General features: G+C 43.1%; 1 protein-coding gene across 3 annotated transcripts in view; it reads right to left on the reverse strand.

Annotated features, from left to right (window-relative positions):
* dtd1 (D-aminoacyl-tRNA deacylase 1) overlaps positions 1-14081 on the reverse strand; it is a 291913-nt gene extending 277832 nt beyond the window's left edge. The window contains exons 1-2 of one of the 3 annotated variants that reach the window (XM_085981791.1): positions 13930-14081; positions 4256-4346 (exon numbers count right to left, since the gene is read on the reverse strand). In XM_085981791.1, the coding sequence (XP_085837917.1) occupies positions 4256-4346; positions 13930-13972 (134 nt within the window). In that variant the 5' untranslated portion in view covers positions 13973-14081. Of the gene's footprint in view, positions 1-4255; positions 4347-12510; positions 12681-13929 lie in introns of those variants that run through there. The other 2 variants (XM_085981790.1, XM_085981792.1) reach the window with 2 other exon arrangements.
* Positions 14082-14760: the final 679 nt, after the last annotated feature.

Genomic DNA, 14760 nt, shown 5'->3' on the forward strand with positions numbered 1-14760 from the left:
TTCTGACTATTGCAGTGATTCCATCCTTGATTAACATAGCAACCCCACCTCCCTTTCCTTCCTGTCTGTCCTTCCTAATTGTCAAATACCCTTGTATGCTTAGTTCCCAGTCATGATTATCTTGCAGCCATGTTTCCGTAATAGCCACCAAATCATACCCATGTGTAGTTATTTGCACCGTCAACTCGTCAATTTTGTTACGAATGCTGCGTGCATTCAGATAAAGAACTTTCAAATATGTTTTCTGACAATTTATTCCTGCTTTTACCCCTTTTACTACTTTACCTTTATCATTATACATTCTGTCCCCTCCTGACACGCTCTGTTTTTTAATTCCCCCCACTGCTACCTTGCTCTATTGCCTTCTCCGCTGTCATTTTTATTTTTCGCTCTCTTAAAACCTCCCCCCCACTAATTAGTTTACAGCCCTAGTTATTTGATTCGCCAGGATTCTAGTCCCAGCACTGGCCAAGTGAAGTCCGTCCCAACGGAACAGCTCTCGCCTGTCCCAGTACTGATGCCAGTGTCCCAGGAAGCAAAACCCATTTCTCCCAAACCAGTCTTTGAGCCACGCATTCAACTCTCTAATTTTATTTACCCTAGCCAAATTTGCACGTGGCTGAGGTAGTAATCCAGAGATTATTACCCTTGTGGTTCTGCTTTTTAATTTGGCCCCTAGCTGCTCAAACTCCCTCAGCAGAACCTCCTTCCTTGTCCTATCTATGTCGTTGGTACCAACATGGACCACGACAACTGGATCCTCCCCCTCCCACTCCAAGTTTCTCTCCAGCCCAGAGGAGATGTCCTTAACCCTGGCACCGGGCAAGCAACACAGCCTTCGGGACTCTCGCTCTCGGCTGCAAAGAACTCTATCTATCCCCCTAACGATACTATCCCCTACCACTACAACATTTCTTTTAACTCCCCCCACTTGAATGGCCCCCCGCTTCACGGTGCTGTGGCCAGGTTGCTCATCCTCCCCACAGTCCCTGTTCCCATCCTCACAGGGAGTAAGAGCCTCAAACCTGTTGGACAAGAGCAAGGGCTGCGGCTCCTCCAACACTACCTCCTGGATCCCCGTACCTGCCTCACTTCTAGTCACACCATCCTGACCCTGGCCACGGACTACATCTGAATTAATTAATCTAATTGGTGTGACTACCTCCTGATACACAGAGTCCAGGTAACTCTCCCCCTCCCTGATGTGTCTCAGTGTTTGAAGCTCGGACTCCAGCTCTTCAACACGGAGCCGGAATTCCTCGAGCAGCCAACACTTACTGCAAATGTGATCACCGTGAGCATCAATGGTGTCCACCAGCTCCCACATATTGCAGCAGCAACACATCACCTGATCTCCCATTCTATGTAATTAATTAAATTTACGAATATTATTTTTAAATACCCTCTGCCCCGATTCTAGATGATGAATATTGCACCTTAGAAACTATAAACCAGAGTTTAAGCTTAAAAAAAGAGAAATACTTACCAACAAATCACTTACCCGCTTTCTGGTGACGTCACACTTGGATTACTTTTTACCTCTCTCCTGCTTTTCCAAGTGGAGACTAATTCTGTCCCTCAGAATTTTTTCCAATAATTTCCCTACCACTGATGTTAGGCTCACTGGCCTGTAATTCCCTGGTTTATCCCTACTACCCTTCTTGAATAATGGTACTACGTTAACTGTTTTCCAGTACTCTGGCACCTCCCCTGTGGCCAGAGAGGTTCTGAAAATTTGTGTTACAGCCCCTGCAATCTCCTCCCTTGCCTCACACAGCAGCCTGGGATACATCCCGTCAGGGCCCGGGGATTTATCCACTTTTAAGCCTGCTAAAACCGCTAGTACCTCCTCCCTCTCAATACTAATTTGTTCAAGTATATCACAATCCCCCTGCCTGATTTCTATGCCTGCATCACCCTTCTCCATAGTGAACACAGATGCAAAATATTCATTTAAAACCTCACCTACATCTTTCGGCTCTACACACAGATTGCCACTTTGGTACCTAATGGGCTCTACTCTTTCCCTGGTTATCCTCTTGCCCTTAATATACTTATAAAACAACTTGGGATTTTCTTTTATTTTGCCCACCAGTGTTTTTTCATGCCCCCTCTTCGCTCTCCTAATTTCTTTTTTAAGTACCCCCCTGCACTTTCTATACTCCTCTAGGGCTTCCACTGTTTTTAGTCCTTTGTATCTGCCAAAAGCCTCCCTTTTTTCCTAATCCATTCTTGTATATCCCTTGACATCCAGGGTTCCCTGGACTTGTTGGTCCCACCCTTGACCTTTACGGGAACATGTTGGCGTTGTACTCACTCTATTTCCTTTCTAAAAAAACTCCCACTGCTCTGATGTGGATTTTCCTGCAAGTAGCTGATCCCAGTCCACTTTGGCCAGATCCTGCCTTATCATATTAAAATCGGCCTTCCCCCAATTTAGAACCTTTATTTCCAGTCCATCTTTGTCCTTTTCCATGACTACCTTAAATCTCACCGAATTATGGTCACTGTCACCAAAATGCTCTCCTACTGATACTTCTATCACTTGCTCGGTTACATTCCCTAGAATTAGGTCCAGTACCGCCCCCTCTCTTGTAGGACTTTCTACATGCTGGCTCAAAAAGCTCCCCTGGATGCACTTTAAGAATTCCGCACCCTCTAAGCCTTTCACACTCTGACTATCGCAGTTAATATTGGGGAAGTTGAAATCCCCTACTATTATTACCCTATTATTTCTACACTTCTCTGAGATTTGCCTACATATCTGTTCCTCTATCTCCCCCTGACTGTTTGGGGGCCTATAGTACACTCCCAGCAAAGTGCTTGCCCCCTTTTTGTTTTTAAGTTCTACCCATATGACCTCATTAGAGGAACCTGCTAAGATATCATGCCTCCTTACAGCAGTAATTGACTCCTTGATTAATATTGCGACACCCCCTCCTCTTTTACACCCCCCTCTGTCTTGCCTGAAGATTCTATACCCCGGAATATTGAGCTGCCAGTCCTGCCCCTCCCTCAACCATGTCTCTGTGATAGCAACAATATCATAATCCCATGTGTTCATCAACACCTCCAATTCATCTGCCTTACTCGCAAGACTCTTTGCATTAAAATAAATGCCATCCAGTCTTGCCATATTCCCTTGTGCCGTTACATATTTGCTGTGCCTTCCAGGCTGACTTGTTTTTTCCTCTATATTTGGCCCTGGGTGGAGACTGAGCACAGAGACTGAGGATTTAAAGAGTGGGGGAGAGAGCGAGCGGCCCAGACTCACCGGCAGCAGAGGCAGCGAGAGCGGCCCTGGGTGGAGACTGAGCGCAGAGAATGAGTGCGGTTTAAACAGAGTGCTGCGAGTTGGTTGAGTCAGGGAGTTGGGTGAGGAGTGGATTGTTTGGAGGCGGGTTTGTCAAACATGATTTCCCTTTCATAAATCCATGTTGACTCTGCCCAGTCCTATTATTATTTTATAAGTGCCCTGTTACCACGTCCTTAATAATAGATTCTAGCATTTTCCCTTCTACTGATGTCAGGCTAACTGGTCTGTAGTTTCCCATTTTCTCTCTCCTTCCTTTCTTAAATAGTGGGGTTACAGTTGCTACCTTCCAGTCCCGGGAACCGTTCTAAAATCTATAGAATTTTGGAAGATTACCACCAATGCATCCACTATCTCTAAAGCCACCTCTTTTAAAACCCTAGGATGTAGGCCATCAGGGTCCGGGGGATTTATCAGCTGTCAGTCCATTAATTTCTCCAGTACTATTTTTTTACTTATACTAATTTCATTCAGTTCCTCATTCTCGCTAGACCCTTGGTTCTCCACTATTTCTGGGATGTTTTTTGCATCTTCTTCCGTGAAGACAGTCATAAAGGCCGCGATTTTATTGGCACTGAGAGGGCGGGTTTGGAGGCGGGTCAAAGGTTAAAATCATTTTGATTGATGGCAGGTTGCGTTCCCGCCGTCAACCCACCTCCAAACAATTTTCCCAAATGTCGGGTCCCCGATTTGCGCATGGACCTGACACCGAGCTGCGGGAAGAGGATTAAAGCCAATTACCTGCCTATTAACAGGTAGCTGATAGTAGTTGACAGGCTATTTTTAAATTTTGCCGCTTCTGCCTTGGGTTTCCCGATGTCCGGACACCACGCCAGGTAAGTGTGGCGTGTTGTGAGTCTGCTGTAATGTGCTGGTTTGCAAAAACACATCTTTTTGTGGAACAAGAGCATTTTTTTTTTTTTTTTTTTTTAAAACACTCACATGTATTCCATGTCTTTCTGGGTGTCTTCGACAGAGATGCCCAATAGCACACAGATTCCACGTCCTATTGAGCTGATTTGTTCTTCGCCCACTGAAAAACAAAAAGGAAATCTTTGTTAAATGGACTGAAATACACCCTTAAAATCCTGATTATAATTATACACCAGTTTCACACCGTTGTGTGTGTTAGAAACACATGTACCATCCCTGTGCCACAATAAACATCTTCCCCCGAGGTCCCCACCTGTCCCACAACAAGCCCAGAGACAACATCCTTCCTGCCTGGTTGGAGTGTACTCATTAATCATACAACACCTGCACAAAATGGCAATAGCCTGACTCACCATACAGCTATATGTCTGCAAATTTCAGTATGAACAGTACGGAACATGACTGAAGGGTCATTGTACACCTGTAGTTGTAATTATTATCTTTTAAATTAAAGAGAGTCTCATGATCCCTTCTGAAACTCAATGTCAAAAATAATTATGATTGACTTTAACAGTCTTTTGTTTCGTTCAACCAATTTGCTGCCCACCTTTTATATAAACAGTAACAACTTACATTTATATAGTGCCTTTAACATAGTAAAATGTCCCAAGGCGCTTCACAGGAACGATTATCAAACAAAATTTGACACCGCACCATGAGGCAATATTAGGACAGGTGACCAAAAGCTTGGTCAAAGATGTAGGTTTTAAGGAGCATCTTAAAGGAGGAAAGCGAGGTGGAGAGCTTAGGGCCTAGGCAGCTGAAGGCACAGCCGCCAATAGTGGAACAATGAAAATCGAGGATGCGCAAGAGGACAGAATTGTAGGAACGTCAGTACTGATGAGATCAGCAGGGTTCCAGACGCTGAGCGAGCTCAGGTGACATATACAGTTGATGCTGAAGAACTGGCAAGTTGATGACCATCTTGATTGTTGTTACTTCAGCTCCGTCAACTGTTGATCTCAATAACTTATTCAAGTTTGCACCCACACCAGCACTTGCCATTTCAACTTCTCTTACTCCTGACCAAGTTTGTCCAGTCATTCAGACTCGTCATCTTGACGAGGATGGCTTTCTCCATGTCAAAGTCCACCTGCTTCAACATCAGAGAAGATGGTGGCGCCATCCAAGGAGTATAAATACTCGGCTGTGGGCCCAGCTTGCTCCAGATGTTTCTGTAACCAGGAACTAGTGATGTAACTAGAAATCTCATGGTTTTGAAACAGTTGATTAAAGTCTTGTTTTATACTCAAACCAAGTGCTCAGTAGTCTTTTTACATCACACAGTTCTGGTCTCCATATTATAAAAAAGATATAGAGGTACTGGAGAAAATGCAAAAAAGTTTTACAAGGATGATACCAGGACTGAGAGGTTATAACTATCAGGAATGATTGAACAGGATGGGACTCTTTTCTCTGGAAAAGAGAAGGCTGAGGGGTGACCTGATATGGGTCTTTAAGATTATGAAGGGATTCGATAGAGTAGACATAGAAAGATGTTTCCACTTGTGGGGAGACAAAAACTAGGGGCCATAAATAGAAGATATAGTCACTAACAAATTCAACAGAGAATTCAGGAGGAACTTCTTTATGCAAAGAGTGGTTATAATGTAGAACTCACTACCGTAAGGTGTAGTTAAGGCCAATAGCAGAGATGCATTCAAGGGGAAGCTGGATAATCACATAAGGGAGAAAGGAACAGAAGGATATGTGGATAGGGTTGGCTACAAGAGGGGTGGAGTATAAACACCAGCATGGACCAGTTGGACCGAATGGCCTGTTTCTGTCCAGTAGGTTCTATGCAATTCTATGCAACTTGCATTTGAAGAATTATTGGGCGAGAGAGAAGACACACCAGAGAAGAATGTTACATAAACAGTGGGAGAAGGACTGAAGTTAAGACAGAGACAAAATGTCAGATACCATAGTGACAAAAGTGTCAGACATACAGAAAGAGAGAAATAAAGCGAGACTGGAAGACACTGAAAGAATGGGAAAAAAAGTTGCAGGGAGAATCTTGGTTCATTTTTCTCCAGAAAGCATAGCTCAGAAGGTCAACTGTGTAGTATAATAATACATTGTGCATTACATAGTATTGCACCCCACTGTTAAAAACACAGTACATCTTCTGACTCACTACAAGCAATGTCACGAGAGCCGCACTAATACCTATAATAACGCAGCAAGTGGCACCGTTCACATCACATTATTTTAACTGCTTTTTCATTAATGTGAAAACAGTTGTCTAGTTAATGCCCGTATCCACACCAGTCCTGAACACAAGTAGTTTTTACAGATTTCTACCGATAAATGCCTGAAAACATTTTTGGGGTGGGGGGCGGTTTCCTGCTTAATTTATGGGGAGAAACTTTGAAATTATCCAGTTTTCTTAACAAAAACCAAATCCAGAGATGTGTGTGTACCTCCTCTGTGACATGAGCACGCACGCTGTATATGTCGTGTCAGATCACGGATGCAATGCACACTTACGGCAGAAAAAGAAATGAGCGCTACGCAATTTGGATTTTTTTTTAAAAAGGGACGTGGTGCCGCAGTGAGGAATATATTCTTAAATAGTGCAGCAAACATCAGTCTTTCATTCCTGGTTGGGTATGGAGTAAGGGCTTCAGTGCACCGACACCATTACCACACTGAGGTCCCGAATCAAAGGCTGACTCAGGGCACCGTTTACTAAAAGCAGGATCACAGCTGTGCCCCAGTGCATCATTTTTTTATTGCCCCACCATCATTGTGGCAGGTTAAGTCGCTGGAGCTCCAACTATAAACGTAAGGGGGTAGAGGTCCCATTTTGGGTGCAATCGCCAATTCCGACGCAAACTGTGCCCAAAATTGCATCCATTTTGAAGCATGTCCGCCCACCCGCCCGAGTTCCTGCTCAAACTCACGTGCGTATCACCGAACGTAATATCTACAATCGGACAGCATTTTTTAAAAATTTTGCTTTAAGAAATATTCCTTGATACATTTTAACAAGCGGTAACTTGGTAAAGTTTGATTCATACAGCTGAAAATGGGCTTAATCACAAAAAATAGGCACTTTTCCTCACAGTGTTGATCCACCACCTGTGAGTAACCCGATTTTAAATGACTGAAAAGGACTTGAATCCTGAAAAATATCCAAAACTATTTTCTAGTTAGATTGGGGTACAGTAGGCAGTTCCTTAGTAAATTTAAAAACAAATTCATTCAAAACCTTTCCAAACGTGCCTATTAGTGTCCTAGAGCCCAAGAGTTCCAGCTTAATTTTTGGAGCCTCCTTGAAAGCCCGCAAACGAGCACAATTAGCGGAAACTCACCATGGTGATTAATTTGCCCTGGGGGCGGGGCCTGCTTCTAGCACGATGTTTTTAAAACTAGCGCAAAATATTGCGGAAACTCGAGTGGCACTGAACGCAAATTCCACGATCTTTTGCGCCGGTTACACTGGTATCGGGCAAATTGCGCTGAAAGAAACAGCGCAATCGAGCAGAAACTCCAGGCCAGGTTCTTCAATTTTATTTTTCACTTTTTTCCAAGAAGCCCAGGAGTTTTTACATAGAATGTACAACACAGAAACAAGCTATTCGACTGAACTGGTCCACCTCAGTGTTTAGTCTCCACACGAGCCTCCTCCCACCTTACTTCATCTCACCCCATCAACATAACCTTCTATTCCTTTCTCCCTCAGGTGTTTATCTAGCTTCCCCTTAAATTGCAGTCTAGTAAGAATCTAATGGTGAACCTCATCAAAGTTGTGCCCATGAACTGTGTCAATAATCGTGGGTTTTCATTTAGTTTGACTATACAATTTTTAGTTGCTTGCTTGTTTTCTTAAGTTTTAAGGATGCTCTGAATTGACCCAGGATTTTTGGGATCTAGACTTTTTCCACTGATTTTCCTATCATCTTTTACACTAAAATTAAAACCTAACAACCCCCTCCGAAAAACTGTTTTATTAAACTGGCAATAAAAACAGACATGAATAATCCTTACTTATCCAGATAACAGCAATTAAGCCTAGACCTTTTAGATCAACCTTCAACATGCTGAGTGGAGAAGCTGGTTACAGTCAGCAAAGGGAGAAGCAGCACAATCTCACAGTAGGATGGATTTGTAGATATATTTCAGAGCACTTACTGGGCAATGTGAGGTTAGACAAAGAGTAACAGCTGGTTGGTGGATTTCACATATTAAAGAGTTCATTTAAATTCAGATCTGTCTCTATAAATATTAATAATTTAACAAATTCCTCATTTATTTTCCTTTCTAACCCTCTCCAGTTTTTAGCATGTGCTATGCTATGCCATTATCATTCTCTGATCAGCATGGCTGGTAAGCAACAGATTATTCTACAAATCCACTTCTCTTCCATTCTGATGGGGTACTTACTACCTCTCCAAAACATATAACTGACCTTTACCCACTTTTCTCCTTCATCACTAACCACAATCCTGGTAAACGACCTTTCTATATTGCTTCATTCCTTTCAAATATTATGAGCAGTATCAAGGTTGTCCCAGTCATGTCTGGACTCTAATAAGACCACTGGTCCTAATAGAATCCTTCCCATTGTTTTCAGGATGTTCTGAACTTACTCCTGTCCTGTTATCTCATCAGTCTCTTATTCAAACTTCGGTTAAGATTCCAACATGTTATATCAAAACTAGGGTTGCAAAATTCTGGGAATTTTTAAAAGAGGAAACTTTCCATGGGAATTTTCGGGAATTTTGAGTTTTTTTGCACACTGATGGTTTTTGTCTCTGACCCTTATCTTTGTCGTCAAAATAGACATACTGTTCCATACAAATAAAAACAGGCTTTCAAAAGTTTATTTAGGTTATAATTTTGAACTTTATTGAACCCCCACAAAAAAGACCCATCTAAAATAAAATAAAATAAAAAGAGCGTCAGCTTATTTAGCCTGTAATTTGTCCTTATTTTGTCCCTTTGAGTCTTCTACTCCTCATTGCTCCTCCTGATTCTCTGACTCTGGCGTGTCCATTTCCTCCTCTGTGTCAGTGTCTAGCTGTGTGGTGGACACTTCTGTATCTGGCTCAATAAGTTGTAGGTTCGCCCGGATAGCCACCAGTTTCTCCACTCTCTTGTTGGTCAGCCTGTTGCGCACCTTTGTATGCGTATTCCCAGAAAGTGACCAGTTTCGTTCAGAGGCCGCTGATGAAGGTGGGATTTGGAGTATCACCGATGCAATGGGTGACAGGGCCTCAGATGCACAAAGTCCCTTCCACCAGGTATGTGCACGGATATGCTTGCATGATTCCCATATCCCATCCCCATTCCAAAGACCTTGCTTGGTAGAGAACTTTGCCAGACTTCCCAGAACTTTGCCCACATCCAGATTGAGATGGTGTGAGGGTAGAAATCACACTGTAAGCACTGTTGATCTGTTCTCCAGAAAGTATTGGTCTCCCAACATGCTTTGGGTCCAGCATGTATGCTGCAGCATGAATCGGCTTGACACAAAATTCTTGACGCGTCTGTATGAATTGAACAATTGCCTCCTCCTCTGCTTTGAGCAGCAGGGATGTGGGTAGGGCAATGCTGATTTGTTCTTTTAAATCAGTAAAAAGCCTGAGAACATCTGACAAGACAGTGTCATCTCCTTCAATCTGAGCAATTGCAGATGCTACTGGTGAGAGTAGTTTAAGGCTGCTAACCACTCTCTCCCAAAACACATCATCCAGCAGTATTTTCTTGATGGTGGTTTCCATATCCCCAGACTGGGATATTGCCATTTCTTGCAGCGACTCCTTACCCTCCAGAAGGCTGTTGTACATTATGACAACACCACCCCATCTAGTGTTGTTGGGCAGCTTCAGTGTGGTGTTCTTGTTCTTTGTCATTTGCTTGGAGTTGCAGGTTGCTGCAACTACCTGTTTTCGCCTGACATACTTAACAACTTGCTTGGCTCTCTTGTATGTGTTTCCATGGTTCTCAAACCCATGATGTCCTTGAGGAGCAGGTTAAGCCCATGAGCTGCGCACCCAATAAACGTAATATGAGGGTAGGCCTCCTCCACTTGAGCCCAAGCAGCCTTCATATTCGCAGCATTGTCAGTAACTACTGCAAAGACCTTTTGTGATCCAAGATCATTGGATAAATGCTGCTGCATCTTTGTGGCATTCTTTACATATGGCTTTCTACAGTGTTTGCACATGTACACAGTCTTTCCATCTTTAATGCCTGGGGTAAAATGCTTCCACACATCCGACGGTAAACGTGGCATTGTTCTATGCAGAGAAATAAAGGGCATTCATCTCTGTGTCGAACTGCGGTCGATCAGCACGATTGCAACAGGGTGAGTACATTTTTTCTGATGCTCCATGTGATGGAAGCATGACCTGTACACACACGACGCTACATCACCAATAGTGTATTATTTTGTATATTTTAAATTGAAGGACAACAGAGTTCAACAAGTAACTGGTTTATTTGGTATAAAGTCAGATTTACTTACTGCATCATCACAACATCAGCAGAAAACAAAATGACTTCCCTCAGGACCCCTAACCTGGATCTTAAAAAAACTATAGCAGTCTTACAGATGCTTGCAGGCCAATCACAATTCGATATGCAAATATTACAAATAGAGGGAGCTAATCGCTCATCCACTCATCCAACCAATCAGGATGCATTTGTTCACAGTCACACACAAAACTTGTAATTATTAAAACAAGCCAAGTAAGAAGATAAACATATATTGATTAAGAAATTCCTTAATAATTAAGATTCCATCTCTGTTAGTAATTTTGAGAGAGGACCTTTGGGGGAAAAAAAAGAAATACAAAAAAAACAATATTATGCTAGCATGTGCTTTTTTGGGCAAAATTCCCAAGCTAAACTTCCCGTGGAAAATTTCCGGAAATTTACCGGAAACTTTCCACCCCTTTGCAACCCTAATCAAAACAGAAATGTATTTTATGCATCAACTAAATGTTACAATTTTAAAGGGGGTGCAGGAACAGAGAGACCTGGGGATATATGTACACAAATCTTTGATAGTGGCAGGACAAGTTGAAACGGTTGTTAAAAAGTCATATGGGATCCTTGGCTTTATTAATAGAGGCTTAGAGTAGAAATGCAAGGAAGTGATGCTAAACCTTTATAAAACACTGGTTAGGCCTCAGCTGGAGTATTGTGACCAATTCGGTGCACCACACTTTAGGAATGATGTCAAGGCCTTGGAGAGGGTGTGGAGGAGATTTACTAGAATGGTTCCAAGGATGAGGGACTTCAGTTACGTGGAGAGACTGGAGAAGCTGGGGTTGTTCTCCTTGAGCAGAGAAGGTTAAGAGATTTGATAGAGGTATTCAAAACCATGAAGGGTTTTGATAGAGTAAATAAGGAGAAACTATTTCCAGTGGCAGGAGGGTCAGTAACCAGAGGACACAGATTTAAGGTGACTGGCAAAAGAACCAGAGGTGACATGAGGAAAAAAAACTTATGCAAGTTGTTGTGATCTGGAATGCACTGCCTGAAAGGTTGGTGGAAACAGATTCAATGGTAGCTTTCAAAAGGGAATTGGATAAATACTTGAAGGGGAAAATATTGCAGGGCTATAGGGAAAGAGCAGGGCCATGGGACTAATTGAATAGCTGTTTCAAAGAGCCGGCACAGGCACGATGGGCTGAAGGGCCTCCCTCTGTGCTGTATGATTCTATGAACTGATGGTAATGATGAATTAGGGACAAGTATGTGGTCCCAAGTTGGACTTGGGCCACAATGTATATGAAAGACAAAGCTGTGAATTTATATATAAGCCTAAAGCCAATTCATAATTTTATTGACACATCAACAACAACCTGGTTAACACCATCATAAGACATTGAGTAGTACATTAAGCATTTAGGTAATTATCAGAGTATAAATCATTACAGGCAGAAATGTCGATTAAGTGGATCGTAGTATCATAGCTTTACATTCTAACAGTATAACAGTTATGCTGCATCCAAGATCACTGTACCATTAGCAAGGTTCCATTTACAGCATGTTTTCGATCTATCACTGATAACTTCTGCCTCCACTCCTGATTCACCCAAGTCACTGTACGATTAACTCATCTACATGGAGAATCCTGGTTCCTCAGCAGGTAATGATACTAGCACCCTTCTCATTGTTATTATTTTAAAGCACATTCTCCAGACTCAAATCTTTAACAACCTCTTGTACATTAATAAATCTTTCACCCTCTTGTTGCCCCTTCCCTTCACCCACCAAAATATCTTCCGACACTGATTCCAGCTCACCTTGGTCTAACTCCTCATTCCCATCATCCACAGCATTCCCAATACATTCAATGGAAACTTCCCCTTGTTCTACCATCCTACAGACTCCTCTTCATCAGGCTTGGTAGTACTTCCTCTCGTTAGTGAGCCATACCCAAAAATCACCAGCAATCCCCCTAGAGGATCTCTCTTTGGCTAGGAGGCCACGCCTATTCCTTCATATCTTCATCTTCACCCCATCAAGGGCACTTAAATAGTATCAGTAACTGCTTACTTAAAATTGATTGTTTATTGCAAGGTCAGGTGTTAACCAGTCAGGTGGCAACATTTCATTAATAAATTCAACATTTTCAAATCTATATATAAATGAACATTAAAATCCAACAGTTTATTAAAACCAACAGTGTAATCCGAACAATCTCAAGAGTTATCACACTAAGGTGGCCATCATCTTTTGTATTGAATCGAGTGTGTATTTCAATAGTTTCTCCATTCAGATGCGCTGTAGGGTTATGTGACATCTAGATTTAAAATAATATATCCAAGTACAAACAGAGCAAGTTTTCACTACCACGCATTCGGCCAGTATAGACGGTCTGGTCTTTTAAATGCTGAGAAGAGTAAACAGGTAAACTGTACCAGATCCCCACACATTGCCAAGGTGGGATATGCCAAGAGACTACACCCAAGGGCTGGTGAATCCAGAAGGTTTTGTCATTAATTATTTCAGTAAACATTTTTTTCACTCAAATACACAGTGTGATTTATTTTTCCAAAAGGATTTCAGTAACAGAAAAACAGTAGGTGTGTGAAATGTTCCTGTATTGTCAACTTGCACTATAGATTGTGTCTGAAGAGTGTTTGGACCAGAATACTAGGATGAAGTAGTGGTTTAAGCTGATAAATTATCAGAGAAGCGTATTGCATACCAGCTAAAATGCAAGCTTTCCTATTGCGTACTAACAAACACCAAACGCGTTAAATATTACACGGTTATATACACAAGATTGCAGAAATGCAATTGAGTCATCTGCTCATCACTGACTAAGGAGCCCGATTGCAAAGAGAATGCTTCTGATCTTACGGCCAGTCAGTTCTCCGGTTAGGAGTATTTTAATTGGGTTTGGACGGCAAGCCTTCATAGCTGAACAATAGGTGTGAGACATTGGTGAGCAGGTTGGTGCTGCAGGTTGTAAATAGAGGCGCTGCCGGAAGGAAGCGGAGAGCCGGCTCTTGCACGAGAGGAACCTCCCTGCTGATAAGCCAAGCCCAGCCAGCCCTCCGCACACTAAGCCAGCACAAATCCACCTCCAAGGTGCAAACGCGCCCGTGGCCTTGCTTTGTGACAGCGAACAGCAGCAAGAAAGAAATAAAGCAAACCGAGAAAAACCCCTTTCTCCACCCAAAATCAGCAGGAAATAACGAGGCTTTAGGACTGACCTGTCACACTGGCTTTTGCAACTCGCTGAATAATGGCCTTCATGGTGTTTAACAGAGGAATTTGGTAAGAAGACAGCGGTGTGGTTGCTGGAAGCCGGTTTTCTTTCTTGGTGCAGTCGCAGTGTTAAAACAGGCGGGGGGGGGAAGAGGCTGATGAAACTCAGCGCAATGATTCCCCTACAGGCCAGGAGCAGAACTGCACACTAACTGACCCCACTGCAGCCCAACACACACCAATAAAGAGCACACTCACCCCACCCACCCTTCACACAAAAACATTTCCTCAACAACTGATTTTGTTGCACTACACTTTATAAGTCCCCCTTTGCCAAGAGACTAAAGGGTGATCACCTTTCGCAAATTTACAATATTCTTCTTCTTAGGCAGTCCCTCGGAACCGAGGATGACTTGCTTCCACATTAAAAATGAGTTCTCAGGTGACTGATGAGTCCAATGCGGGACCTACAGTCTCTGTCACAGGTGGGGCAGACGGTGGTTGAAGGGACGGGTGGGTGGGGTGCTTGGGTTGACGTGCGCTCCTTGCGCTTGGCTTCCGCTTGCTCCCGGCGAAGAGACTCAAGGTGTTCGGCGCCTTCCCGGATGCTTCTCCTCCACTTTGTGCGGTCTTGGGCCAGGGATTCCCAGGTGTTGGTGGGGATGTTACACTTTTTCAAGGAGGCTTTGAGGGTGTCCTTGAAGCATTTCCTCTGCCCACCTGGGGCTCTCTTGCCGTGTCGGAGTTCCGAGTAGAGTGCTTGTTTTGGAAGTCTCCTATCGGGCATGCGGACAATGTGACCCGTCCATCAGAGCTGATTGAGCGTGGTCAAAGCT

This window comes from Somniosus microcephalus, chromosome 3, assembly GCF_052327205.1.
Source record: "Somniosus microcephalus isolate GS21.2 chromosome 3, FLI_Smic_1.0, whole genome shotgun sequence".
NCBI lineage: Eukaryota > Metazoa > Chordata > Chondrichthyes > Squaliformes > Somniosidae > Somniosus > Somniosus microcephalus.